At 55.2% G+C, this 26,488-nt stretch overlaps 11 protein-coding genes across 11 annotated transcripts; 3 read left to right on the top strand and 8 right to left on the bottom strand.

Moving 5' to 3' along the window:
- Positions 1-1,517: 1,517 nt before the first annotated feature.
- LTR77_003039 (uncharacterized protein) lies at positions 1,518-2,784 on the bottom strand (the record flags this gene model as incomplete). Its single annotated transcript, XM_064800296.1, has 2 exons — positions 1,518-1,701; positions 1,874-2,784. 2 exons carry the CDS (start codon positions 2,782-2,784, stop codon positions 1,518-1,520), a joined length of 1,095 nt encoding a protein of 364 aa, XP_064661635.1.
- Positions 2,785-3,239: 455 nt separating this feature from the next.
- Positions 3,240-3,625, bottom strand: LTR77_003038 (uncharacterized protein; the record flags this gene model as incomplete). The annotated part of the gene is made up of 3 exons (XM_064800295.1): positions 3,240-3,427; positions 3,475-3,528; positions 3,604-3,625. The coding sequence occupies 3 exons, from the start codon at positions 3,623-3,625 to the stop codon at positions 3,240-3,242; spliced, it is 264 nt and encodes an 87-aa protein (XP_064661634.1).
- Positions 3,626-4,416: 791 nt separating this feature from the next.
- Positions 4,417-7,388, bottom strand: RIM13 (cysteine protease; the record flags this gene model as incomplete). Its single annotated transcript, XM_064800294.1, has 2 exons — positions 4,417-6,691; positions 6,751-7,388. The coding sequence occupies 2 exons, from the start codon at positions 7,386-7,388 to the stop codon at positions 4,417-4,419; spliced, it is 2,913 nt and encodes a 970-aa protein (XP_064661633.1).
- Positions 7,389-7,661: 273 nt separating this feature from the next.
- ANT1 (ADP/ATP carrier protein) lies at positions 7,662-8,730 on the top strand (the record flags this gene model as incomplete). Its single annotated transcript, XM_064800293.1, has 2 exons — positions 7,662-8,316; positions 8,369-8,730. 2 exons carry the CDS (start codon positions 7,662-7,664, stop codon positions 8,728-8,730), a joined length of 1,017 nt encoding a protein of 338 aa, XP_064661632.1.
- A 250-nt stretch (positions 8,731-8,980) lies between these two features.
- LTR77_003035 (uncharacterized protein) lies at positions 8,981-12,850 on the bottom strand (the record flags this gene model as incomplete). The annotated part of the gene is made up of 3 exons (XM_064800292.1): positions 8,981-9,158; positions 9,253-9,568; positions 9,799-12,850. The coding sequence occupies 3 exons, from the start codon at positions 12,848-12,850 to the stop codon at positions 8,981-8,983; spliced, it is 3,546 nt and encodes a 1,181-aa protein (XP_064661631.1).
- Positions 12,851-13,867: 1,017 nt separating this feature from the next.
- LTR77_003034 (uncharacterized protein) lies at positions 13,868-14,447 on the bottom strand (the record flags this gene model as incomplete). The annotated part of the gene is made up of 2 exons (XM_064800291.1): positions 13,868-14,215; positions 14,295-14,447. The coding sequence occupies 2 exons, from the start codon at positions 14,445-14,447 to the stop codon at positions 13,868-13,870; spliced, it is 501 nt and encodes a 166-aa protein (XP_064661630.1).
- Positions 14,448-15,156: 709 nt separating this feature from the next.
- On the top strand, positions 15,157-15,623 carry LTR77_003033 (uncharacterized protein; the record flags this gene model as incomplete). The annotated part of the gene is made up of 4 exons (XM_064800290.1): positions 15,157-15,228; positions 15,289-15,412; positions 15,472-15,484; positions 15,569-15,623. The coding sequence occupies 4 exons, from the start codon at positions 15,157-15,159 to the stop codon at positions 15,621-15,623; spliced, it is 264 nt and encodes an 87-aa protein (XP_064661629.1).
- Positions 15,624-15,663: 40 nt separating this feature from the next.
- LTR77_003032 (uncharacterized protein) lies at positions 15,664-17,070 on the bottom strand (the record flags this gene model as incomplete). Its single annotated transcript, XM_064800289.1, has 1 exon — positions 15,664-17,070. One exon carries the CDS (start codon positions 17,068-17,070, stop codon positions 15,664-15,666), a length of 1,407 nt encoding a protein of 468 aa, XP_064661628.1.
- Positions 17,071-18,459: 1,389 nt separating this feature from the next.
- Positions 18,460-20,810, top strand: CCR4 (Glucose-repressible alcohol dehydrogenase transcriptional effector; the record flags this gene model as incomplete). Its single annotated transcript, XM_064800288.1, has 2 exons — positions 18,460-19,552; positions 19,603-20,810. The coding sequence occupies 2 exons, from the start codon at positions 18,460-18,462 to the stop codon at positions 20,808-20,810; spliced, it is 2,301 nt and encodes a 766-aa protein (XP_064661627.1).
- Positions 20,811-21,349: 539 nt separating this feature from the next.
- Positions 21,350-22,962, bottom strand: GAD2_2 (Glutamate decarboxylase 2; the record flags this gene model as incomplete). The annotated part of the gene is made up of 2 exons (XM_064800287.1): positions 21,350-22,837; positions 22,891-22,962. 2 exons carry the CDS (start codon positions 22,960-22,962, stop codon positions 21,350-21,352), a joined length of 1,560 nt encoding a protein of 519 aa, XP_064661626.1.
- Positions 22,963-23,602: 640 nt separating this feature from the next.
- GAD2_1 (Glutamate decarboxylase 2) lies at positions 23,603-25,848 on the bottom strand (the record flags this gene model as incomplete). Its single annotated transcript, XM_064800286.1, has 2 exons — positions 23,603-25,340; positions 25,400-25,848. The coding sequence occupies 2 exons, from the start codon at positions 25,846-25,848 to the stop codon at positions 23,603-23,605; spliced, it is 2,187 nt and encodes a 728-aa protein (XP_064661625.1).
- Positions 25,849-26,488: the final 640 nt, after the last annotated feature.

Raw genomic sequence — 26,488 nt, 5'->3', positions numbered from 1 at the left:
GCGAGGGTGAGGGGTAAATATATGTTCATGTAAGCTATATACAAATATCTCGAGTAAACGACACGCTTGAACGCGCCAAACTGCGCTGCTAGGTATAACAGTCTTAAACATATTCTTACAGATCGCATGGTATATTGCCAACAGTCACATCTTCGGGAGAGCATCACCAACATTTCAGCCGCGAGTACCACTTCTGCTTCTTCGGTCTCGAGCTTTGTGGCGATTTCTCGTCTGAGGGCGGTAAAGGCTCGAGAGGTTGTGTTCGGGCTGTCGAGGATGGAAGGCCGGCCAGGCCGGGTTGTATGCCTCGTGACTGGCTCCTTCGCGCTTCTACCACACGGCGCACGATCACTGCATCCTCACATTAGCTTGACCGCGCCTTCATCTCCACTTGTGAGGACGGAACCTACGCGCAAACGTCTCCTCAATATTCACCATCTCCCTCGCGCTCGTCTCCATAAACCCATACCCCCGAGTTCTCGCCCACTCCAGCCCCTCCCTCGAGCTCACCTGCCGCTGGCTCTGCAAATCGCATTTGTTCCCCGCTACTATGCACACCGGCTGCGTCTTGCTCCTCTCCGTCCGCGTCTCCCTTTCTACCTCGATCAATTGGTTAAAGTAGTCCAGCTGCTGCAGCGACCCTACGCTCGTGATATCGTACACGAGTAGGAACGCGTCGGAGGTGAGGTTCGACGAGGACCACAGGCCGCGGTACTCTTCTTGCCCGGCGGTGTCGGTGAGGTTCAGGGAGTAGGTGGTGCCGTCTATTGTGCGCGAGACGGAGTAGGAGTCTTCGATTGTTGGGTCGTATCTTCATGCCGTTAGCGAGGGCGCAGTGCGACACAGTCGTCGTTGCTTGACGTACTCGTGTGTCCACTGACTGCGCACAAGTCGCAGCGTGATGCTCGACTTCCCACATCCGCCATCGCCGCACACCGTGATCGAGATGCTGTGCGGGTCATGCATGCTTCCTATCCAGTACGGTGTCGGATTCACGGTGGTCGAGGAGGAATGCGGCTCGGTGCGCCGGATGTTTCGGGTCGGCTTCGCTGGCCTCACCGCGCAGTCCTTTATTATACCCAAAGCCGTGTCAAGAATGTGTTCCTTGCGGTCGCGATAAACAACCCCGTCCTTCTATCCCAAACTCGGCACGGATGCGTCGTTCGCACGGAGGCAGGGGCGCAAGCAAGCCTGTAGGCGATCAAACAGGCGTATATCCGTATGCAAGTCACACAACAGCCAGAACTGAGGCAGCCAACGAACGTGCAGAGATATGTGAAATTACCAGCAGGCTGGGCTAATAATCATTTCGGTCGCAAGAGCGGGCAAAAGGGAAAAGAGGGCAGAGTCAAGGATGCCCGAAATGGTGCCCGACTGTGGATCCGAGTGCTCCGCGAGCTCAGGAACCGGGATGCGCCGTCAACGGTCGGCTTCTTCTCTGCGACTATCAACGCTGCGTTAAACCGTCTTCGGGCAAGGCGTGGGTATAGGTGCAGGGCCGAGGGGAAGCTTAAAGACTACAACGGTCTTGTTTCCGGGTTGCTGGTGGTTGTTCGTTCTTCGATGCATTTGAACGATTCGTCTGAGCATGCAACAGCGAGCGTGGGAAGTGCCTGGCGGACATCTTCTGGTTCCCGTGAACTGCTTGGAAGCGAATGGTAGGATGGTCCGGATTGCTCAGGAAGGTTGACGAACGGTATGCTACCAAAAAACTGTAATCACCTGTAACTGCCGGTCCGAAGCTTGCTACTCAACGTCGATCGGCAGGCCTCGAACTGGAGACCTGAACACATTCTGCCCAACTGGTATCATCGGCAACCCTTTCGAGCCATGATCCGCAGACAACTCTAAGCCATCGGCAATAAATCCTCACTCGAAGAACTCGTTCGTGAACAAATCGGTGGTCGGCAATTCTACCCCCAGCAGCCCTCTTTGTCTCAACCAGCTCGTCCACGACGTCCATTTCGCTTCCCTCATCCGGCCTGGCCCTGCGGAGTTCTCCTCATCAAGGTAGAACTCGTTGATCCGCTCCTGGCTGCTGTTGAGGAAGGTCGCGAACTTCTCGGGGCGACAGTGAGGTGCCAATATGCCAGCAGCGTCCTTGGAGTCCTTCATAGCATACTCATAGCCCTTGGCTGTCGCCTTGACAAACCTCCGCAGTGCATCGGAGTCGAGTGATGAGGCTGCATTGCGAGCGATCACCGGCGAGTACCCATACGGTACACCGTGGTCTTCAGGCCTGAACGCATGCAGTTCAACACCCTCGAGCTCCGCCTCTACCCCCTCCCAAGGCATGAAGACCCAAGTGGCATCCAGCGCTCCCTTCTTCACCTCGTCAAAGAGCGAGAACTTCCCAGTCGAGTTCTTAATCTGCATCCCATCCCCTTTGCCACCAGCAGCAGTCACCATCGCTTTCACAATCTCATCTTCGTACTTGGCGTTGTAGCTTCCATAAGTGCCACTGTCAAGCTTCGCAAGATCACGCACTTTCGTCGACGTGATGGCACTGACGTCTCGTTGGAGGATGGCATAGATGGCCTGGAGTTTCATGCGCCCGGTTTCGTTGTATGCGATCACGGATTCTGAGGGGCAGACTGCAAGGTCGACTTCTCCATTTTGAACTCGTTTGGCTGGTGTGGTGGTGTAGTCTTCGTTGGGTGGCAGGAGCTGCACGTCGAGTCCTTGGTCTGAGTAGAGACCTTTTTCGAGGGCGCAGAAGAGGCCGGAGTGGATGGTGTTTGGAGTCCAATCGAGGGCGACTTTGACTGTTGTTTTGCTCGACATGTTTTGGCGTTGTCTGTGTCTATTGTGTCGATGTGGGATGGACGACTTCAATTTCAACTTGATCAATTTCGATCCTTGTCGCGGATGATGTCAACCTCGAGAAGCTCGAGAAGTTCTTGAGCTACATGTATGCAGCTTCAATGGAATATCCAGGGCGCACGAAATGGTTTGATGTAGTGACTCTACAATACCTGTTGTCAACAGGCCTAACACTTCTCTAGTGAAAAACTCAGTGACTTTGATACCAGGCGGCACAGCGTTGGATCTCGCAACAGAGCGGAAAGCGGATCGACACTCATGAATATGATGGGCAATTCGATGGGAGATTGGACGTTCGATCACGCCAACGAAACGAACGAATGAAACAATTCAAAAGACAGGACGGCCTGGAGGTATCTTCTTGTCATAACATCGTTCCAGGATGATGACCACTCATCGATCGAACAATCAACCATCTAATCCTTCTGCTGCGTAGCACCGCCCTTCTTCCCAGCCTCAACAGGATCGACCTTTCCTCCCGCGAACTGGCCCTTCCCGCCGCCACCAGAGCTGCTGTCGCTGTCGCCTCCACTGGTGCCGCCGCCTGATGTGTGGCCACCTTGCTTGCCGGCTTCGTGAGGATCGACTTTGCCGGCGGCGAACTCTGCGAATGTGTTAGACGGGTAGCTTGAAGGAACGGGATGTACGTACCGCCAGTGTTGACTCTCTGGTCTGGCCGGCCGTCCTTGCGAAGACCGTCGTGCTCTGGTAACCAATGGTGTTAGTTGAATCTTGGAGAGAAAGCAAAAGCTTTGTCGAGACTGATCGATGAAGATGTACCGGTCGGCTTGTAATCAGACATGATGCTGATTCCGAAGGTTTTATTGAGTAGGTTTGGTTGTCGAGTTCGTTGTTGCTTGAGATGAAGGAAGGATTACATGTGGCTTTGGGCCTTGCAGCTTTATATAACTTACACAGCTCACTGCTGTTTATCCATAACCCATTCGTACTTGATCTCGATCACTATTGTCTGCCGTAGAAGGTGACGTCTCCATCCTACAAAGCCAAAATCCAGCCTCGCATCCCGTCAGCGTGACGCTTATATTCCTCACGAGCCAAACGCCCAAGCGGGCTAACGATGTAATTGATGTCCGTGAAAGTGATCTGTACGATCTGACAATCCTCGTCAATCGATCTGGTACCTGGTCTAGCAGGGATGGGATCTGACATTGTTCCTGGCTTGCTTGGTTGATCGGCCCCCGGAATATCTTCCCCACGAATGACCCACTCGATATGGCATCACCACTTCCAACATCCGTTCCCTTTGATCTGCCCTGCAGATTGTCGGCACTGGAGCAGGTATGCGCTGTCGAATGGGCTCCCCAGCCGTGTTGCGGAGAGTCACCGGAGAGTTCCAGGTGATGCTGCAATCGATTCCAGGTCTGTTAGGCAAGCTTGTTCCAGCACAACGTCCATCAACGATCCTCAAGTTGGCCTCATCAAAGTGCCGAACGTAGGCAGTGGTGCCTCGTTGTGGAGGCATAGAGTTGATGTGTGGATGCAGTAACAGTCTGATCCAACCTGATCCATGTGTGCTCATCTCAGCTCGGCCAGCGGACAGCATGCTCCCCCGAAGCATTTCTGAAGCCTCGATCACTCGTCACGCTCACGCCAGTCACCACAGCTGATGCCATCAGGCGTATCAACAAATAGCTCGACGGACAGTGTCTCCTCTCGCTCTTCTGCATTGACATACACCCGGTCCAGGATAAGCCAGATATCGCCCAAGCGTCTCATGTCCGGACTCAGATCAATGTCCTCGGTGCGGATGCCGCCAGCATTGTCCGAATACTCGCCTTCATTGGAAGCAACGAGTACCCGACGTTCAGGGCCGCGGCCGATCTCTATGCTCATGCGGACGAGCGAGCGGGCAGATGCAGCGCGCTGCGATGCTGAGCTGCTTTCCAGATATCGCACGATTGCGTACAGTTTGATGAGCCGCCGTGGGACCAGCGGCGCCGCGATCTTGCTTTGTCCTGCCTTAAACACTGCGCTCTTGAGATCTAATTGCAGCCTACCTGCGCCTTCCTTTGGCAACTGTACAACCTGCGCAGGCTCGTTGGACTCTACGAAGAGCGTGAAGCTTCCGTACTGGTTTGGCTCGAAGGTGCTGCAGATGATTGTGTACTTTCCAGCTTCCAGATCCACAAACTCGGCATGACAGCAGCCACGCCGGTAGTCCTTACTGTCGAAAACGATGTCTCTGTTGCGGACCGAATGAACCCGTTTGCCGTTGCTGTGTACGAGCTTGAAGTGCAGGTTAAGGTCTTCATCCACGGCGTCTAGGAGAATGCTAATGTTCGTTCGCCGGGAAACGTCAATCCAATACTGTGGGTTGGTAGAGTAAGTCGGACTATGCGCGTTGCCACCGGCCATATCTCTAGTCCAGTTGCCACAGTAGGTATTTGAGTAAGGATATCGCATCTTTGCTTCGGCTAGCGTGATTGGCGAGTCACTGAATGCCGATATGGTGAACGTATGCTTGATCGACGGCAGGTTCTGTTCGGCCGGCACGAGGGTGATGGCTTCGCCTGGCTTCGTCTCAAGCTTCAGAAGAGTTTGCGGACTGTCCACGTACCAGCCTTTCTCGATCGCTTTATCCGGAAGCAGTACCCGACGGCCACTGGATCGAAACGCGATCAGTGACATGTGCCCACTGAGCTCGATGCCATATCTGTCTGCCGCGATCTCCTCCTCAGTGGCATCGGGTGGGACGGCGTTCTGAAAATGCCTCCACAACAGTACCCAAGTCACGCCCACCTTCTCAGAGGTGACCGTGTACTGCGGATTCTGGTTCAAGCTGGCATACGCTCCTCGCGGATGGTTCAGGCCACTGTCTGATGGAACCAAGTCCCAGGTAAAGTGCACATCCTGTCTGTGAGCAAACAGCCCTGGATTCCAGTTCAGGTAGATGGATTCAAAGTGCTGGATGACGTTGTCAATGTCCATCCAAAACGTCCCAGGAGATAGTTGATCGTCTGCGTTCAGCAGATCGCGAGAGTTCTGGACGGGCTCATTTGAAGCCTCCATTTGAGGCAAAGGCTCGTTTGAGGATTTCCCATCACCTGCGTCCTCCGCACGCTTCGCGCTCTCCAGCTTCCCACGCCAACTGGGCCCTTCGCACCATGGATTCTTTATCAAGAAGAGTCGCTGACCTCCAGTCTCCTTCAAATCCAGAACAGCATAGTCGTGCTCTCCGGCCAAGCCAAGCTCCTTTTCGGTCCTACTTGACATCTTACCAGTGCCCATCGTAACCAATACGTCTCCGTAGATGAATGCATTGCTAATCCGTCTCCACAACCGATCAGGTTCCAGTTCGTCTGCTTGTAGAAAGACTTGCTCTGGAATCCAGCCCGTCAAGATCCAGATGTCCGTGCCGCTGTTGCTCCCTGGAAAGTCATAGCCACCTCGGACTTTCAGGTAAGCCTTCTCGATCAGAGCTGGCCAAAGCAAGCCCGGATTTTGCCGATCTACCACATGGATCACTCGGCTTGTAGAGCTTGTTGGTAGGCGGTCATCAATGACAACTCTACGGTAGCAGCCGTTGAAGTTGAGGCGCGCCACATACTTGCCATTTCTCGAAATCAGAGGCCGTCCGCTCGCAGCATCGTATGGATGGAGGACAGATCGGAGTAGCTTGCTGTGCCCTTTCTCCGCTCGAGCAACCCCAGCGCAGAGAGACGCGACCACAGAACAGTCGGTCGCGGCATCTTGAACCAGATCGACCTTTTGTGTATATGTCATGGAGGGGCCAAGATTAGTGCGCTCGTCCGGAAACCATGATGGTGGTGGAAGAGCATCGGCCGGTCGCTTCCAGTCGTCCAGCACGTCTTCCTGAAGTTCCGAAAGAGCGAGTTCTGGCGTTTCTCTGCAAATGCTATAGGTCAGCTCGAACAATTGTCTTGCTTGCACACAAAGGAGACGCACAGGAAAAGCTCATCATCCTCGCCCAGCTCAAACTCCTGGGCCTTAGGTGCCTCGCTCCAAGGCGGGAATTTGAAACCACTTAGATAGCTGGCCTTCAGTACTAATATCTGCTCCTGCTTGGACAGCTTCCGCGTTGATGTCGGCTCCTTGAGTACCCTCGCTGTGGTAGGTGGCGCAGCTGGACGTTTCTCGCGCGACTCGACCACTTGCCTCCAATCATCGCTTGTCTTGATTTGTTCTGCTTCGGTTAAAAGCTGTTTGAATCGAGTGGACAAGCTCTCCTTCTCAGCCGGATCTGTTGCCAGCTTCATAGCCTGCATCGACGTCTCCGCAGCCTTGATGGCCAGCTGAAGAGCCTCATCCTTGCTCGAAGACTGTAGCAGCTGCGATCTGAAGGACTCGGCGTCCACTTTGAGCTTGCCTAGATCTTGATTCTCTTTGCTCATACTGCTGCCATGTTCTGGGGCATACGAGATGGCTGACTTAGCTATATCTCGTGGCTGTTCCGGACACTTGGAGATGGTTTGGAACTGACGTGAGAGATATACTGGCCTACCTCGATGAGTGGTAGGTGTAACAGGCGGTGCCAAGTACTTGCCTCTCCTCTGTTCGTGCAACAGTTCCATGGATGTGAACATGTTTGAGTGAGGTCAGCTGCATATGATCCGGCCGAGATATCGCCGGCCCGCAATCCTGGAACCGAGGTAACAACTCGGCGATCGACGAGAATGGCCGGAACTGATGCTCGAGGTGTGAGAAGATGTCCGGCTTACCTCGCTCGCCCCTACACGATATCGATATCTCTAGAGCTGCTCTAGTATAGCCATTGAAACACTGCCCTTCATTCATCCGTTCCATCCGATCTCAACATCGTCCTAATCCCCCTCCTGCGCAGCACCGAAGCTTAGACAATGTCCTCTGTCTCTAAGAACGAGGTCCCGCCATGGGGCCTCGCAGTGGCCGGCTCAACCGGCGCCATCATCGCCAACGCCCTCGTCTATCCTCTCGACATCGTCAAGACCCGACTGCAAGTCCAAGTCAAGCGCTCCCCAACCGACACTACCCCGCCTACGACAACCGATCGACACTACAATGGCACAGTGCACGCCATCCTCTCGATCATGGAAGACGAAGGGCTCAGCGGTCTATACAGCGGGCTAGCGGGGTCGTTGTTGGGTGTAGCGAGCACGAACTTTGCTTATTTCTACTGGTATAGCACGGTTCGGACGCTGTACTTAAATCGGGTGCAGAAGTCGACTAAGGCGCCCTCGACAGCGATTGAGTTGGCTATTGGTGCAGTTGCTGGAGCATTGGCGCAGCTGTTCACAATCCCAATTGCGGTTGTGACCACAAGACAGCAGACGCAGCCAAAAGGCGACAAGAAGGGCATGATTGCGACGGCGAAGGAGGTCATCAACAGTGAAGACGGCGTGTCGGGGCTATGGAGAGGTTTAAAGGCGAGTTTGGTGTTGGTCGTGAATCCGGCGATCACGTATGGTGCTTATCAGCGGTTACGCGAGGTCATGTACCCTACCAAGGTCAACCTCAGACCTCATGAGGCCTTCTGTAAGTTGAAGCGCAATGACTAGGAAGGAACAGGTGGCTAATCGGGATTCAGTACTCGGCGCAATGTCGAAGACAATGGCCACAATAGCAACCCAGCCTTTGATTGTCGCGAAGGTCGGCCTGCAGTCCCGCCCACCGCCGGCACGACAAGGCAAGCCGTTCAAGTCGTTCCTCGAGGTCATGCAGTACATCGTTGAGAAGGAGGGTCTCCTTGGTCTCTTCAAGGGCATCGCTCCACAGATCTTGAAAGGTCTGCTCGTGCAAGGGATGCTGATGATGGCCAAGGAGCGAATAGAGCTGCTCTTCGTTCTTCTGTTCAAATATATGCGCACTGTCCGGCAAGAGCAGCTCGAGAAGCTTGCTAAGATTGCGGCCGAGAAGGCTGCTGCTCAGAAGAAGGCGCTGGGGGCTTAGTATTGTGGGTGAAGACCCTGGGATTTGCACATAGGGAGCAAGCGGGTGTTCAAGGTTCGGGAGGCACTGTATATTTGCGCGAGAGCTGTTAGCATGGTTGAGAGCAAGCTTGGGTATATACATTGTACACGATCAGCGAGCAGCTGGAGATTCATGCCATAAGCAAAGCATTGGAGCTGAGAAGGCCACCCCTTGGCCCGAATACTCTCGTCTCTCGGCGGACGCTGCACTTCATTGCACGCTCATCGTATCACTTCTTCGGTACCTTCTCCTCCAAGTCCTTCACGTACGTCTCTATCCGCTGCACCGCCGCCTGCAGAGCGTAGATATCCTCCGTCAACAGCTCATTCGACACTTTGTACTCGTCGATGACATAGTAGTAAAGTCCACCGCCGGCCAGCACTGATCCGAGAAGGAAGCCGAAGAGCCTGTGTTCAAGCTCAATCATCAGCATATAGCTCCTTCAACTACTATATCCCTCGCGCATTACGCGAAGCGGGTAGGGCATGGTTCAAGACTCACGTTCCCCTGAAGGCTCCCACAGGCTTCCTCTGAGCCACCGGCGCGGGCGCAGCGTCTTGTAGCAGTCTTCGGCTTGTTTGGAAGGACCGTTGTGCTTGGAGTGCGATTGGTGATCGAAGGGCTGGAGTTGAGCGAGCGAGGGTGAAGGCGCGGAGAGCGGAAGGGAGGCGTGCCGCCATGGTCGCTGTTGTGATTTCGTAGACTCGGTCGGGGGTTTGGGTATGTTTGCTCGTGTTCCGTTGTGGGCTGCGTGTAGTCGTGCGGTTGTCGGGTCGCTGAAGCTGGATGTTGATGCCGTGGAGTTGCTCGAGGAGCTCTGACCTCGCCTGAGTCAGCCACTGATGAATAGCGACCACAGCGACCACGCATATTAACGCCCCTCGACAGCTCATTTCCAATGTACGAGATCGGAAATGACCCATGGCTGATTTACCCAGGAAACTTCATTCACCTTGGAGGAATGTTGTAAACTGTCCAGGAATGGAGACGATGATTTGGAACACAACAACAACGATTGCATTGTTCAAGCGAGCAAGCACTATCTACCATTACCCAGTGACGAGTGAGCTGGACTCTGCGGGCCCCTCTCCCTTCCCTTCGACGGCGGTCCAATAGTTCCCACAGCCGTAGCACTCTTGCCAGGAACAAAAGGTCGTGCATCCGGTCTGGGACTGTTAGACCCAGTACTATTGCTACCAGTTGTCTGCGAAGCGGATCCAGAACCCTCGCTCTCCTTGCGGTCAACCTGCATCACGGCTCCAGCACTCACGCTAGTAGCCATTGGCCATGAGTACTGCTGACGGGGCTGCTCGGGCACGAAATTGTTGTACTCCTCGCCGTTGTCGGTGAACCCGGAGTACTGACTAAGCATCGACGAGCTGCGACCGCGAGGAGCACCAGCTTGCGTGTTGGAGAGCGAGGCTTGAGCGGAGTGGAACGGTGACTGGAACGGGGCTTGACCACCCATGGCAAAACCGTTGGACTGCGGACTACCGAGCGGGGCGGCGGCGGCGGCGGCGGCAAACGCAGCATCGGGAGTAGAAGGAGATGCGTAGTAAGGCGGCGGCTGACCATTGGACGACCAGCTCTGAAGAGAAGCGATAGTCTGATAAGTATCATGCGTCTTCTGCTGCAGTGTCGCAAGCTCGTTCTCGAAGTCTCCGATAGAAGTGGTGATCTCGTGATCTAACTTCTCGCGGTGGTGGAGAGCCTGTGCTCGGTCAAAGTCTCGCTTCTGCTTGGCTGTCATATCGGCTTCCTGCCTCGCGAGAAGCTTTTCCAGTTCCTGGCTACGCTGCGAATGGCGAGAGGCAATCTTGTCCTTCTTCGCATCTGTTTGCTGAATCTCCGACTTCAGAGCGCTCAGCTCACGCTCGGCCTCAGCTTTGCAACTGTCCAGCTCCCTTGCGGCTACTCGTTTCGCATTGGTGGCCGAGTCCCAGCGGCTTTTCTTCGCTTCAGAGTCAGCAAGCTCGTCTGACGGGATCCCACCCATAGTGTTGATCCGCGTCTTCAGCTCAGTCGTAGCCTCGTCGGCTTGAGCCTTGTGCTGGCTGATCTGCAGCAGTCGTCGTTCTTGCTTGTCATCGGTGCCACCAGAAGAATCGAGCTTGCTCTTCAGAGTGTTGATCTCGCGCTTGATGTCAGTATGCCCGGCACGCTGGTCCTTCTTACTCTTCTTGCCGCGATTGCGGGTCTCGTTCAGCTTGGCTTCGGCTGCTTGGATCGACTGCTTCAATGTCGTGATTGGTGAAGACGGCCTGAGGCTTTGGTGCTGAGGAGGGGCGGTCGTCGAGACGGCCTGTTCTGGAGTTGGTGCAGGCTGCGTGATGATGCTGATGGAGCAAAGGGCTTCTTGACTCGCGATGCTGACGAACTCACACATGTAGCTGCTCAGCGGCGCAAGGCCAAAGATTTCGCCGTCGTAGGTTGTACCTCTGTCGTCGAAAGAGGCATCTGACGGTGCTGACTTGATCTTGGTAGAGCTCCAGGTAGCGCCGTTGATTGTGACATAGAAGGGCTTGGACTTGTCGATGCCAGCAACCACGCCCGATCCTTCCTCCAGGTTGTCGTTGCCTTTGACCACGTCGTCCGTAGTCAGCTGGGCTGAGAAAAGGATCTCAGTATCGTGGACTTCTCGGACCCAGAAGCGAGCCTCGGGAGTGCTTGGATTGCCTGCAATGTTGGTTGTTGTGTCTTTGTGCATGCGAGTTGCTTCACGTGCGTCATCCACTGCGTCTCGCTGCTCCATTTCTTTAACGAAAGTAACTTTGGTACTTGCAATAGCTGCCCAAAGCGGTTGCTGGCTGCGAACTTGGTTGGCCTGCTTCCGCTTCTTTTTCGTAGCAGATTCGCGAGGCTTGCTATCTCGTCGAGCAGGAGACGGTCCTGGAGGACGCCCGTCCGTACTTGAACCAGTAGGACCGTGCTGCTGATTACCTTCGCCGAATGTGAAGGTAGCTCTGCCATTTAGCTCAGCAGCAGCGGATTCCGTATCGGATCTCGTGATAGAAGGCACGCTAGCGCTCTGTTCGTTCGCCTTGACGAGGGAGCGGCGGATGCAAGTTGTGACGCCTTGCGAAACGATGTGTATACCAAGAATGGTGCGGACGACGGTGTAGAACCACCCTCGATCCACTGATGAAAAGGAAGCATAACTCGTTGCAAAAGAAGGAATGTCGATCTGCACTCCGATGTCCATCTTATGTATGACAGAGCGGAAGTAGTCGAGGGCGGAGAGATGTATCGCTTTGTATCGCAGCACATGGACGGCGCAGACGATGATCGTGGTTGTCGCTATGCTGTACGTCGGCCCGCCGGTACTCGCAGTCGCGCCGCTGAGAGAAACAGCAATGACTGCTTGGGAGAGGTCCAGAAAGACGCCTTGTATAGGCTTCCAGACAGGCAGCCAGCAGACCCAGAATATCAAATCGACAATCAAGATGGTGGCCATAGCAGGGTAGCCAAGATTGGGCGAATTGAACATCTCCTTGATGTTCGGCAGAGTGGAGAGCGAGATGCTTGTCGTCGGCGGGACGAAGGTGAGCGAAGCGAACAACGTCTGAATCACCAGGACCAGGGTTGGCGGAAGTGATAGAAGCAGGATAAGGATCGAGATGGCATCGCGAAGCGGGTAGTAAGACAAGATGGTCGAGATGGTCGCGAGCGTGCTGCCAGAGTGGGCGGGTACGGTCTGTTTGAAGGTGACCGGCGGCGCCTCCGTCAGAGGAGATATGGCAGTGTCGTGCAGGTCGGCCATCTCGCCGTATTGCCCGCCCTCCTCCAGCGAAGCGTCAGAGTATGTCCTGTCCCTCTCACCGCAGCCTGGCGAAGGCGCATGGTCTTGAATCGGTCCCTTTAGTGTTGCCTCGAGCGACTCCGAAGGCTGCAATGCGGACGAACTTTGGCTTACACCAGAAGTCGCCGGCGGATGCGCGGCAGCTTGCACGGTCGCCGCAGCCTTGCCATCGACATGCCCGTTCAGATGTCCATGAGACTGCTTCTTCGTCACTCGCTTGCCTGGTGCCGCGAGGCCACTCTCGTGGCGCTTGTCGTGCTGGTTCGCTGCGTTTCCTCGCGCCTTGCTCTTGGGAGGCATGAACCTGCTGCCCCCTCGCCGCGCTCACGCAAAGTCCTTCTGGCCCGTCTCGGATGTGACGGCGAGCCAGTAGGAGTCACGGGATCCGGAAGAATAGGTATCGATGTGGTGGTGGGCGGTATGCTGGCGTGATGAAGGATGAAGTCGTCGCACACCGGAGGCACTTGAAACTGGCGAGTAGCTCGCACCTGCTTCCTTGGCGCCGCAAACTTTCAGCTACCAAAAACTCAAACAGCACGACTTTGACGACGGAAACAACTTTATTATCACTCGACCACATGCATGCGTGCATGATGAGCCATCGCCGCCGCCGTTACTCAGTCCTACTAACCAAGCCTGCTGTACCACCCCGGACGTCTTGCAGCGGAGGCTCCTACGAGCGCCGCATTTTCGCCGGGCAGCGTCTTCCGCAAGCAGTTGAGACACAGCATTGGTCGCGGCTATGGCTCCTTCAACGTGCTACAGTGTTCTCTCGAGAACAATCTACAGGCGACGTTGATGGCACCGCACATATCGCAGCATGTTACTTGCTTCTGCTATCATCCGCGCGATCTATTCGAAAGGCCATATCCACTCCCCGCAGCCTCAGCATACAGAAAAACACCGATCAGTCAGCCCCGGCCGGCAAACGCACCGGCTGTGGCTTCGGCTCCTTAAGTAGCTTCGAGGAGATCGCCAGCGCAAACGCTGTCTGGCTGCACCACATACATACGTACTTGACGGAGCTCCACTCTGACCATGGAAAATTGTTCGGTCCAAGGCAGTCTGCACAACGGCACGTCACGAGGCAGTAGCTTAGGTTGTGCTTGCTCAGCTTCCGCCAATCGTAGACGCAGCTAAGAGAAATAGCTCGAGCCAGTTGGTGTGGTTGTGCGGCCACCGCGCCTTTCTTCGGATGTATTACCGAAGATGCTCAATATTGAGCATTCCTGACGTTTCCAGTCTACCAGTCTATCGACGCAGACAAGCCGAGTTCATCAAACTACGTCTGCCACAGGATAAGCCAATCCTTTGCGATTATTGACCAGCTGAACCCGTATCCTCCATGGCCCCTTCTCTGTCCCAAGACTCTACCTCCAGCTTCCGCACGCGCTCAAGCAGACCTTGTACTCGCTCGCTATTCGCTTGCTTGACGGCCTCCTGGAGCCTCCACGTCTCGCTCAAGACGTCAACCATGAATGGCTTGAGCGATGTCTTTTTGCCCGCTCGATAGTCGTAGTACACGCAGTCCTCGTATACGCGCGCTGCTATTCGCTGATGCAGCTCAGACAGGATGACCACGTCGAAGATGAACGCATCCATGCCAGGCTTCGGCTTCGTTCCCAGCTTGTGCAGGACGGTGACATGGTCTGGATACTTCATCGGCTGTAACCAGCGGTTGTCAGCTCATCATATCAATACTCGGCAGGCCCTAAGCCTATCCCATGACACTGATCCAACTCACAAATTTGAACTCCGTAGTAATCTTCCGCAAGATCAACCCGCTTCCTCTAGGCGTCATAATCTCTGCCCACTCCTGCGCATGCCCTGGGTCAATGTGCCGGATGTACTGCTGCACCCATTCGATCCTCCCCGACTCGGCGTACCGATTGTACATGACATTGTTGACGTGCCCCTTGTCCAGAACATCTTAGCCAACCTGTACATGTTCAATCTTTGGCCAACTTCGCTTCAGAAGAGGCGTGCTGGCTCACCATTGCATCCTGTTCCCCCCAGACAACCCTATGCCTGAACAGCCCTCGTCTGGTGGGCGAGGTGAGGAAGCCCTCGCTACCGCATAGTAGCTCGCGCCAGTCGCTGGATATGGTTTGGAGGATGAGGCCGGCTTCGCTGGTTTGGGGAGGGGAGAGGCCGAATGTTATGCATTTTCCGATGCGTTGCTTGACGTCCGAGAGCCATCGGGGGCTCAAGGCGGCGGTGTTGGCTTGGGGAGAAGCATTGTTTGACTCGTTTCGTCTCGTCCGGAAGAGGAAGGGTTGCAGGGCGACTGATGGTCGAATGGTAGAAGCTGGGCTTCTTGCTGGTAGCAGGACCCGCATGCCTCCTTCTCTTCTATTCTATTACAGACCTGTCTCATTCATTGCATAGCGCCTTAGAATCCAATGGACCGAGCCCAAAGCCATGAACTCCTGGGACCCCGAAGAAGTTGTTGGACTTCACAGGCAGGAGCAATGGCCTCGGCATCACTTTTGTGGAGAGCTGGTCGTGCTGTCATTGAACAATCACCAAACATTCAACTTGATGACCTTTACAACAAGACATTGAGCCATCACTTCCGTCACTACCCTCCGCAGACAACAGAAAGAATGGCTGCAACGAACGCTCTCCGCTACGACGTCCTGCGCGTGTACAAAGAGCTCTTGTACCTTGGCCGAGAGGTAAGCATACCATACCACTAGCATCCTTGTGAATACATCTGACGTTTACGACAACACCAGTACCCTCTAGGCTTCGAGAACTATTTCCGCCCTCGCCTACACAAAGCCTTCTCAGCAAAGTCCGGCCTACAGGACCAGGCAGAGATCAAGAAAGGCATTGAGCAAGCCGAGTACGTAAAGAAGGGTACGTACATGTCATTCCCTGCAATATGAACAAGCAACTGACAAAATCTCCTCCTGTAGAGATCGAAGCACTGTACGTAAACACTCCAAGAGCCTCGCCGTGCGCGAGCTGGTATCGTCCCTCCCATTTTCCCACCCATCCTAACGCCAGGTCCAGATACTACCTCAAGCGCTACCGCGCCCTGAAGCAGCGCTACGACAAACCGTCTTGAATACTCCAATACGCCTTCGCTACTATCGGTATACCCGTCATCACTCGTCAGCAATCTTCGTCGCCCACCACGCGCCAACCTCCAGGCACTCGCCACCCAGATTCGACTTCGCCGGGTCCAGCAGATCCGACATCATGAGCCCCCACCAATGACTCCACTCCTCCGTGTTCTTCCCACTGGCTTCCTTGAGAATGGGTTCGAGATTCTCAATCATCTGCAGCACGGTCAGCAGCGCTACATGCCGTAGCGCCGCTTGGTCGGCTGTCAAACCTGCTGGGACGGGGTCAGTCATTTTGCCCTTGCCTTTGGAGGGCATGATGACCGAATCGTGAGGATTGCTTGGGCTGCGGCCATGCTTGGAGCCGTCGCGCTCCCAGCGCAGCTCGCCGAGTGGTACAGCGACTCGGCGGGCGCCGAATTTCGTGAGGGTGTCGGCTTCCTGGTGAAGAACGGGGGCGATACGTGCGCAGGGTGCCGGTGGGAGCTTCCGCCTGTCCAGCGCCTCTGAGATCCAAGTGTTAGCTTGCTGGAGGTATTTGTTTTGAGCTGGCGCGAACGGTGTTCCGGGTGAGACGACGAATGTCCCTGATCTGGCGGCGGCCTTCAACTCGGATTGGTTTTGCGTCGGGACTGCCGGACGGGATGCCAGGGATCGGACGACATGATCAGTCTCCCATATCTCCAAGATACCGCCTGGTCGAAGGATGCGGATGCTCTCGTCGATGAACTTCTGGGAGGTCATACCGAGCGGCATCACCAAGCTCATGTCCTTGAGCATGACCAGATCGAAGCGCTCGTCGTCGAAAGGAAATGGTATCCTCCGCAGGTCGTGCTGAACAAACGTCCAGTTAATGCCCTGCTTCTTCAGATCAGGAGCGAGAGGCGCTACGTCCAAACCAGTGAAGGAGACGTTCTTGTGGCCGAGCGACGAAAAGTACTCATGACACATGGTCGTCCAGTATGCCGAGCCGGACCCGATCTCCAATACTCGCTTCGGCACATCGTTCTCGATGCTCGGACAACATACTGCTTTGCCAAACACACGACAGCTTAGCAACGTCCGGAGGTTTTGTCTCTGGAGCTCATGCAGGTCCACTGGTAGCGGATACGGTAGTTCTCGTAGATAGCGCCTCCCATGTCGGAGCTCGAAAGGCTGGTTCAACAAGCTGTGGTGTGCTGCTTCTGACTGCGATGAAGACGTCGAACTTGAAGTCCTCGAATGTTCCATATCTCCATAGCTGCTATTGACGCGAGAATGAGTATAGACTCCCTCAGCTCCAGATGTCGTCAACGTAGTTCCCGTCAGCATCCGCTCCAAATCTGGATCAGGGTTGACGCCGGCGGAAAGCTGCTTTCGTTGTTCAATGATGGCGGCGCGACGTTCCTGCATATACTTTTCCTGCGCAACGGAGCGCGGGAGTTGATAAGCATAAGCTAGACCGTCCATTGTGGGCGCTGAGAAGCTTCACGTGGGTCCGAACGGCTGCTCTGCGGTAGATTGACATGACACTCCCGCGACTTGGCTGGTGTGGTTGTTGTAAAGATAAGGTAGACTACCGTCAATAAAGTTGGGTCTCTGAAAGCAGCAGCAAATCAAAGCGGACGGGGAACGGGCTGCTGGTGGGGACAGTATAGTGTATTTCACCCTCGAAGCAAGTCTGAGATGAAAGGGTGCAAGGATTTTGCTTGAGGTGGAATGGAGATGTGCCGTGCTGCATGCATGGATGGGGAGGAGGTGCTTTAGATATTCATTGTGCTCGTGCCGTTCGGTCGGCTCGGTTCTTACCTTGTAGCTGGGGAGGACAGCCACCTGGCAAGCGACCACCTCTCCTCTCCGTGCAATGCCGTGCATACGCCGTGTATGTGGCTGCTGTTAGCTGTGGAGGGGGAGAGTGAACCGGGGGTGGCGTGGCTGCGACGGCCGCCAATTGGAGGACGGAAGAGTGGTTTCACTCGACGGGATGGAACAGAGCGAGCCAAGTGAGATTCTCCGGTGGCGGCGGAGTTAGCGAGGTAGCCAGAGATCTCGACCTGGAGATGCGATTCATGCAGCAGCAGAGGATTGCGAGCGTCTCAGAGAAGTCACGCCATGTTGTCTGGAATGATGTCGGATCGCGGTCAAGGCACGCCGTCTGCCAGAACCTGCGTACTGCTGCTTCTGATGTCCTTGAACAGCCGCCGAAGCGCTCGTCAAGAGAGTTGCAGGCCAGTTTGGAAGAATGCCGGCGCGGTCGCAAATGCAACTAACGACGCAAGTGTGCCTGAAGTTGGAGAGCAAGTCGGTCGAATCGCACGTGATCGGTACAGCAGCAACGCCTGTGCAGAGTATATGTCGGTCCGACACGGACACAGCCGGCGACCAATGGGTCAAGCCGCCTTCACAGCATCTCAGTCGAAGCGACATCACCTTTGCACGTCGCGCGTGAAAGACCTCAAACACCACCGCCGGAGCCCAGCGTACCCTCGACTGTTATTGATACTGACAATCCGCGTGTCAGCGCGCCAAGACAACACCTGACTGCTCGGCTGGCGCAGCATCAACCGCATACACCTCCTCCACCGCGACGAGCAGCCTCTTCACTCCCGCATCCCCGGCACCGCGCCTATCAAGAGCCAGCAGGAGGAGCAAGACACCGGAGACGCTGAGGGAAGAGACTGGGAAGTCAGGCTTGGCCCATGCACAGCGCGCCCACCGCCGATGTACGGGGCAAGAAGACCGCGCCGGCCAGAACCACCTCCTCCCTACGATTAGACGCAAGCATTCTTCCCGCCCGACCAGCACTGGCCGCCGCATCCCTTACACTCGCTTCCCCACCCCCGACCATCGCGCCCGGCGATGGCCGATGGTTTCAACCGGTTCAATCCCGGCGGCCAGTTCTTCTTCCACAACAACCAGCATTCGGGGCACCCTCGCGGTCTGCATAATAGGAACGGCTCGCCGATAGGGAACACCAGGGGTCTGTTCCAACCAAACGCCGACACTCCCTCACCCAACCGATCACCGGGCACTCACTCACCCGCTCACGGCACTTATAACATGTACAACCACACAAACCATCGGCAAAACCATGGCTTGCTCAATGGCGCAAATCACCAGGGCTTCGGGATGGGCATGCACAAGAACTATCAAAACCAGAACCACGCACACCAAGGGCATCACGTCAATAACCAGCACCAGGATCACGGTGGGCTTGGCGGTCAGGCGGCGTTCGGCAACCACCAGCACAACAACTCGCTGAGCACGCTTTCCAACACCACTCCCCACTTCACTCCGGCGCATCTCCAGAATGGCACGCCTGACAATTCTGGAGCACTGTCGAAGCCACCCAACGAGCAGTATGCAGAGCACCTTCGCGAATACAGCAAGCTCAAGCTCGCCGGCGATAAACCACACTTCTACGCGCGAACGACGCCTCATGTTAGTAGACTGCCAACGACGAGTATGTCGGGAATAAGCACAAAGTACACCGACGCCGAGGAGCATGGCACGAGATCGACAAAGTCTGGAGGGGAAGAAGATCCGGAGAATAAGCTGTGGGACGCGATGGACCTTGGTGGGCACGGGTTGAAGAGCATGGGCACTTCTCTTTTCCGGCACTATCCCCACTTGCGACGGATATACTTCAACCACAACCGGCTCATGTCGCTTCAACCTCACATCAGCCTCATGCACGATCTCACGGTTCTCGATCTCTCGTTCAATCAACTTACTTCAATACCGGCGGAGATCGGGATGCTCACAAACTTGAAGAGGTTGCTGCTGTTCGAGAACCGGCTGGACGACATACCGTATGAGCTTGGCTACTTGTACCAGTTGGAGATTCTGGGCCTCGAGGGCAATCCTATGCGGCACGCGGGCGATTTGATGGAGCGATTGGTGGAGCATGGGACGCAAGAGCTCGTACGGTATCTACGTGAAGAAGCACCTGGTATGTCTCGCTCGAGGTTTGTTCGAAATAAGAGCTAACATGAGTATCAGCACCTGATCCTCCGAATGAGCGACCCTGGCATCAGCTCCTCGACGACAAAGAAGCATCAGAGAAAGATCGATTTTCAGTCATCAGCTGGAACACTCTCTGCGACCGCGCGGCAACTCAGGCGGCGTATGGCTACGCGCCAAAAGCGGCTCTCGACTGGAACCGACGGAAGTTCCTGATCCTCAGCGAGCTACAGCAGAAGGACGCGGACATCCTCACGCTCCAGGAAGTGGACATCGAGAACTACAACGAATTCTTTGCCCCCAACCTGGCGCAAAGCTACAAGGGCGTGTTCCAGGCAAAAGGCAGGGCGCGGACGATGAGCGAGAGAGAAGCGAAGATAGTAGACGGCTGCGCGACCTTCTACAAGCACAGCAAGTACATGCTCCTGCAGAAGCATGTTATCAACTACTCGCACGAAGCGATCAATCGGCCGGACATGAAGGGCGAGCATGATGTGTACAACCGAGTGATGCCGAGAGATCACATTGCGCTCGTGCTATTCCTCGAGAACAGGCGGACTGGGACTCGACTGATCGTGGTCAACACTCACCTTACTTGGGAAGTGTGGTACAGCGACGTCAAGATCGTCCAGGTGGCAATCTTGATGGACCAATTGACCAAGAAGGCGGAAGAGTACGCGAAGTGGCCGCCTACCAAAGACAAGGACAAGGAGATCTTCCGATTTGCGAATGAGGACTCTGTGGGTGGCGAGCCAGACGGCGTCAAGCCAGATCCGGTACCTTCCATGTCCTACGAGAGCGCCACGCAGATACCTCTACTCGTCTGCGGCGACTTCAACTCAACCCACGACTCGGGTGTGTACGACCTTATAACGCAAGGCTCGCTCCCGAACTCGCACGCAGAGCTGGGCAACCAGAAGTATGGCGACTTTACGCGGAACGGCATGACTCACCCTTTCAGCTTGCAGTCATCGTATGGCAAGATCGGAGAGCTGCCCTTCACCAACTGGACGCCGGACTTCAGACAAGTGATCGACTATGTATGGTACTCGACCAACACGCTACAAGTCGCCGGTCTCCTGGGAGCAGTCGACCCGGACTACATGAGCCGAGTGCCTGGGTTCCCCAACTACCACTTCCCGAGCGATCACTTACTGCTCATGACCGAGTACTCAGTGAAGGAGAAGAAGGAACGGAAGCAGGTGGAAGCGGACTTCGGCTCGCAGCAACGGGATAACAGACGATGAGTGCGGGGCGGCAGTTTGGGCGCAGGATGCATGAAGGCGTTCTTTTCTGCGAGATGGTGTCGCGACAGAGCGAGCGGGTGGTTATGCTCGCAACGATCTTTTCAGTGTTGGAAATCGAAACGATCGAAAACACTTTCCACTCTAGAAGACTTCATGAGATGGGGACGGGCGCTCTGCGGGTGGGGTGTTGTTTTACTGGATTGTTCGTGTGCAGCAACAGGGGGGGACGGGTGTTCGGGAATGAATGGGTACACATGCGCTTGGGGCTTGTGTTAGCAAGGCGGTGCTCTCTTCGTTTTGTACCTTGACCTGCTGGAAAACACGCCCGCTTGATTCTTCGGATGTTGCGTGCTCCTTTTTCTCGTTGGGCTTACGATGTTATGCGTGTCGAGCGGGGGGGGGAGGTAGTGTGTATTACGGGGTGTCTTGTTGATTCATCAATTACATTCCTTCACGAGTTCCTGATGTGTAGTGGCATTCGCGGTTTCCCAAGGCGAGGCTATGCATCATGCTGCGTCCATGTACCCAAGGATACAATGCTAAATTCCTACACTCCCTCCAACCTCCTCTATAGCTCTAACCAACGCATCGACGGTCCCTTTCCTAGTCTGCCCATTCACAACCACCCGAAAGAAGCTTCCCTCCTCTCCAGGAGCATAATCTATCATGAATCCTCGAGGCACCAACTCGTCCTTAATCCTCGCAGTGACTCGACTATTCCTCTTCTCAGCATCCTCACCACTCTGCTTATCAAAGTAGCAGCAAACCTGCAGACACGGCGGCGGGTTCTCAGACACCAAGCTGAATTTCGGGTTCGCCACGATCATGTCCGCGAGATACCCAGCCATCTCGAAGCCATGGTCAATATACGCGGCGTAGCCTTGAGTACCGTAGTAGACCCAGCTCAGCGCGAGTTTGAGACTATCGCCTCGTCGGCCACATTGAGGTGTGAGGTCGCCTAGGTCGTAGAACTCGTCGCTTTCTGGTCCGTGGCCATTAGTGTCGGCATCGCCGTTGCTGTGGAAGAGATAGCCCGCTGGCAATGTCATGGCTTTGTGGAACTGGCGGAGGTCTTTGCCGAGTAGTACGGAACAGGTCAAGGGGACGTTCATCATCTTGTGCGGACAAATGGCGATCGAGTCCGCTCGCTCGATGCCCTTCAGCTTGTGTCGTTGCTTTTCGCTGAAGACTATCGAGGCGCCCCAGGAGCCGTCGACATGCAGCCAGAGGTTGTGCTTCTGGCATACGTCGGCGATCTGGTCCAAGGGGTCGTAAGAGCCGAGAACCGTCGTGCCTGCGGTGGCGTTGACGTAGAATGGCGTCTCGCCATCCTCCAACGCCTTTTTGATAGCAGCATCCAGCGCATCCGCACGCATACATCCTCTGCTATCGACAGCAACACTCCTCACAGCCTTCGACCCAAACCCAAACATCTGCGCAGCCTTCTCAACGCTATAATGCCCATGCTCAGACGTAAACAGCACAAACCTCCTCCCGCCATACCCATCCGACTTCGTCTCCGGAAACAGATTGTTCCTAGCAATCACCATCGAAGTCTGATTCGCCGCGCTCCCCCCACTCTGCGAAACACCGCCTGCAAAAGGTCCATCAAACCCAAACATCGAAGCCATTGCCCGACATGTCTCCTTCTCGATAAGCGTCAAAGCGGGCGAGACTTGGTATATGTGCACGTTGGTGTTAAGAGAAGCCAGGAGCATGTCTGCTGCTATGCCGACGGGGGTAGGAGAGGCGTAGAGTTTGTCCATGAAGCCTTGGTTCCAGGTATTGACGCTGTGCTTCAGGACCTGCTGGACCATCGAGATGAGGCCACCGCGTCCGAGGCCGTGCTCTGGGAGTTGGAATTGAAGGGCTTGCTGTAGGGCCTTGGGCGAGTGGTAGTCAAGGAGCTGTGGCCTTGAACCATTGGCAGAAGTCTTCGATGCTGTACCATAGGCCTCTTTGTGCTGGGCATCGACGTCCGCTTCACGGATGAAGTCGACTATGTATTCTTTGACGGTTCCGAGTAGCTGCAGCAGGATCCTTAGCAACTAGAAGTTGTTCTGTGTTGACTCTATCATACATCGTCGGCCTCTTCGGCCCTTTGCACCGGCTCTGCTTTGCCTGCGATACCATTCCCATTCTGAGAAGTCATCATGGACACCTCGTAGTGGTATATATAGTCCAATGCTGGTAAAAGTTGAACACCGTAGCTTCAGGCCATACTGAACGATGGAATTATACTTTCGACCATCAGATCTTCCTTGTCCCAAGTGGGTCCGCATCCTTGCAGGCATCTTCAGAGGATCCCCTATCTGTCTTGTTGATGACTGTCTTGTTGATGACTGTCTTGTTGATGACTGTCCTGTTGATGACTGTCTTGTTGATGAGTCTCAAGTAGATCTGTGGACGGTAGGATTACGATGCCGTTGTTGAGACAATTTGCCTCTGCTATCATCGCAGTCTTGAGACGGAATGATGTTGGTCTGCTGTATACTGTCAAGTATCTTCCAGAGGCGACGCCGGCCTTTGTTGGCCGAAGATAGCTTGAAGTCGTCATTATCGAGGGCAAAAGTGGTTGATAAAAAACATGCTAAGTACATCAGTACTCGCGAGGTAGTACAAAATGGTATCTCGGTCTGTGCAATCTAAGCCGCAACCAAAGAAGCCTCTATATCATCAAACGCCATCGCTGAACTCCGTGAGACCTGCTGACTTCAAAGTCAATGCCCCCTCGAAGCCTTGGTCGTCCTCTTCGAACGTCGACCTGACCTGCCACTTTTCAACGCCCCATCCTACGAAGACGCAGTCGCAGCCGCAGGCGGCCCGTCAGAATGCCCAACACCCGGGCCGGAAGCATTATTCCGCACCCTCCTCCTCTCCGCCTCCTTGTTCTTCGCATGCCGCTCCCTCGCAAGCTCAATCGGCGTCTTCGGCTTCCCCTGCCCTTGACTGCCTTTATGCTGATCCAGCTCTGAGAAGCTCTGGAAACCATCATTGCTCGCCTTGATCTTGCTCTGTCGAATCCAATCCGGTCGCTTCCGCTTGTACAGATCCATCTTCCAGTTCTTCCACACCGCGCGCCCGTATGACGACTCCCGCAACTGTCCCTCCATCTCTGCCAGCTCTTCTGCGATGCGCTCGCGGATGAACGCGAGGCCGTGCGTGCCTTCCCACATGCAGTCGACGACGTAGGATGCGGACCTGTCGAGCGCCATCTCGGCGACGTGGCCGTAGAAGCGCTGGATGAGTTTGCGGACGGTTATAATGGAGGCGTTGCGGGAGGTGAGTGCTCCTTGCAGCGTGCGAGAGACGACATTGTCTTTCGACATGTTGATCAGGGTATCAGGATCGAGCATAATTAGTGAGTCCAAGACGAGCCCGCTCAACGATCCGGGCACAAGCAGCATTGCTTGCGCGAGGAGGTTGAAGTGCGCTTTCATAGGTTCCGATGACCGTGCCAGGGCGCCGCCGGTTGCGTTGCTCGTTCCCCCGTTCGGCGCGCCGTCCTGGTTCGGGTCGACATCCAATCCTTCTCCCCATTTCAGCAGCTTCTTCACCTCAAAGTTCTCCTTGTCGTTCCAGGTATTGAAGACTTGCACCGCAATAGCTTGCGTATCGATCCCACGGACTGTGCAACGCTCAATGAGCGTGCGGACGACGACTGTTTGACCGCGTTGGAGTAGACGGGTGAGCTCTGGGATCAGGCGTTCGTGCGCGTCGAGCAGGTCATCGTGGCCCAACCGTTCGAGTATGCGGCAGACCACATATCCAGCAACTTCGTTCCGGGCGTGTGATGTCAGCCTGTGCCTGAAGAATTCCGCATACAGGCTCTTGAACATTTTCGCCGGCGCATGCTGGATGATTTGTTCCATCAAATGAGACCCGATCGGGTCATACACCAAGCCGTTGATGAAACCTCCACTTCCTGAATCTGATGTCAATGGGTCGTCGGGCAGTAATGTTCGAATGATCGATCTTTCGTCCTTCGCTCGTTGCTTCCCGTAGTGCGTCAACTCAAGTTTCAAGAGCAATTGTAGAGTCGGGTTGCCGTTCGGATGTGTAGCAAGTGCCCGTACTTGTTCAGTGTCGAGCCCAGCGATGCTGCCCGCGATGACATGCTCCAGCGCTTCGCCGAACGACTTTGGTACACTGCGTGTCTTGTCCAGCGTCTGGGCTTCTGGAAGGTTGGCGCCTTGCACAGCGTTGCTCTCCTTTCGCTTGCTCTGCAGTAGGTGTTTCGTGGATGCCGTATCGATCGGTTCGCCGGAAAGAACCATCAGTAGGACGCGTAGAACGTGAGACGCATACCTGTCGGTCAGCAGATACCCGACATTGCCTTCGAGCTCGTCGAGTGTCCGCAAGAATAGAGCCTCCATGGAAACTGGTGCGTCTCCATTCGTTGGCGCATCGCGGTTCCGCTGGTCCTTTTTGTTCCCGGCAAGGAGCTCTTCCGTCACGATCGGTGCACAGCGAAGGAACAATGCCTCGCAGCAATGAGAAGCGAATCGGTGTGAGACAAGGTGGATGAAGCTGCGTCGAGGGTTAGCTACCGCTTCGAGGACTCACTTTTCACGTTGGAGTTCACCTACTTTCCAGTGAACTTGTCGAACAGCGTTTTTAGCTGTGCCGCAGACGACAGCTGAATCAACCGCTCCATCAACCTCGAACAAGACTGACTCTGCGCAATCTTGAGCTCCTTCCCATCCGCTTCTCGATAGACATTAGCCAGGAACAGCGTCCGCTCCTCGGCATCCCCGAAGTCGTTGGCCTCAAGCATATCATCAGCATGCTTGAAATACTCCTGCTCGTCATCGTCCAGAACACCGAAGAAAGCCCTTTCAGCTTGAGGGTAAGCCTGATCTAGATCGCCATCACCATTTTGCACGGGAGCGTGGTCGTCGGTGGCCTGGTCATCAACAGTCGACTTCCTGCGCTTCGTGCTGCTCTGCGCGAGCTCCGGGTCCTCATCACCACCCTCCTCCAGCTTCCGCTTCCTCCCTCCACCGCGCCGCCCGCGCTTCTTGTTCGGCTGCGGCATCGCGTGCAATCATCCAACGCTTCCGCCGCTGAGAAAGAAAAATCTGCTCGCTGATGAAAAAGTGAGCGTGAAGAGTTACCGACCACCCGGATACCGATGGGCGGTCCGGAAGCGGAGAGCGATGATAGGGTGGGCTCGAGACGACGATGAGGAGAGAGGGTGAGGGCGAAGAAGTTGGAGTGTGGCCGTCATCTGAGATCGAGGCAAAGGCGGCTTGCGATCGGGCTGGCGCCCGGGCGATTGATCTGTGGCACAAGATTGCACTAAGAAAACCTAATCGATCGGCCGAGAGTTTGACACTCTCACGCGCACAACCAAACAATGCTGCTGTCTATTAAGCACTCCGTTGTGCGGCACTCAAGCAGCTCACGAAGGTCTGATAGGGAAGTGTGCTACATCGCTGCACAGACATTGATATGGTAATGTTTCTCCCGTCCAGGATCACAACGGCATCGGCTCGCTTACCATCCGCATCGGTCTCGATCCGGCTGCAGGGGTATACCATCGTGGAGATCGATTGTCTTCGCCATGGCGGCTCTATTTTCGTACCCGTCTGTCTTCAGGAACAGGCTGTCCGCAATTCCGCGGACGGTGCCACACAATGCTCATGATCATGGTCTAGCTAGCTGCTGTTGCTCTT

This window comes from Saxophila tyrrhenica, assembly GCF_035928015.1.
Source record: "Saxophila tyrrhenica strain CCFEE 5935 chromosome Unknown scaffold_4, whole genome shotgun sequence".
Taxonomy (NCBI): Eukaryota; Fungi; Ascomycota; class Dothideomycetes; order Mycosphaerellales; family Extremaceae; genus Saxophila; species Saxophila tyrrhenica.
The sequence above is the reverse complement of the archived record's forward strand: the minus strand, read 5'-3'. Positions and strand labels throughout refer to the sequence as shown.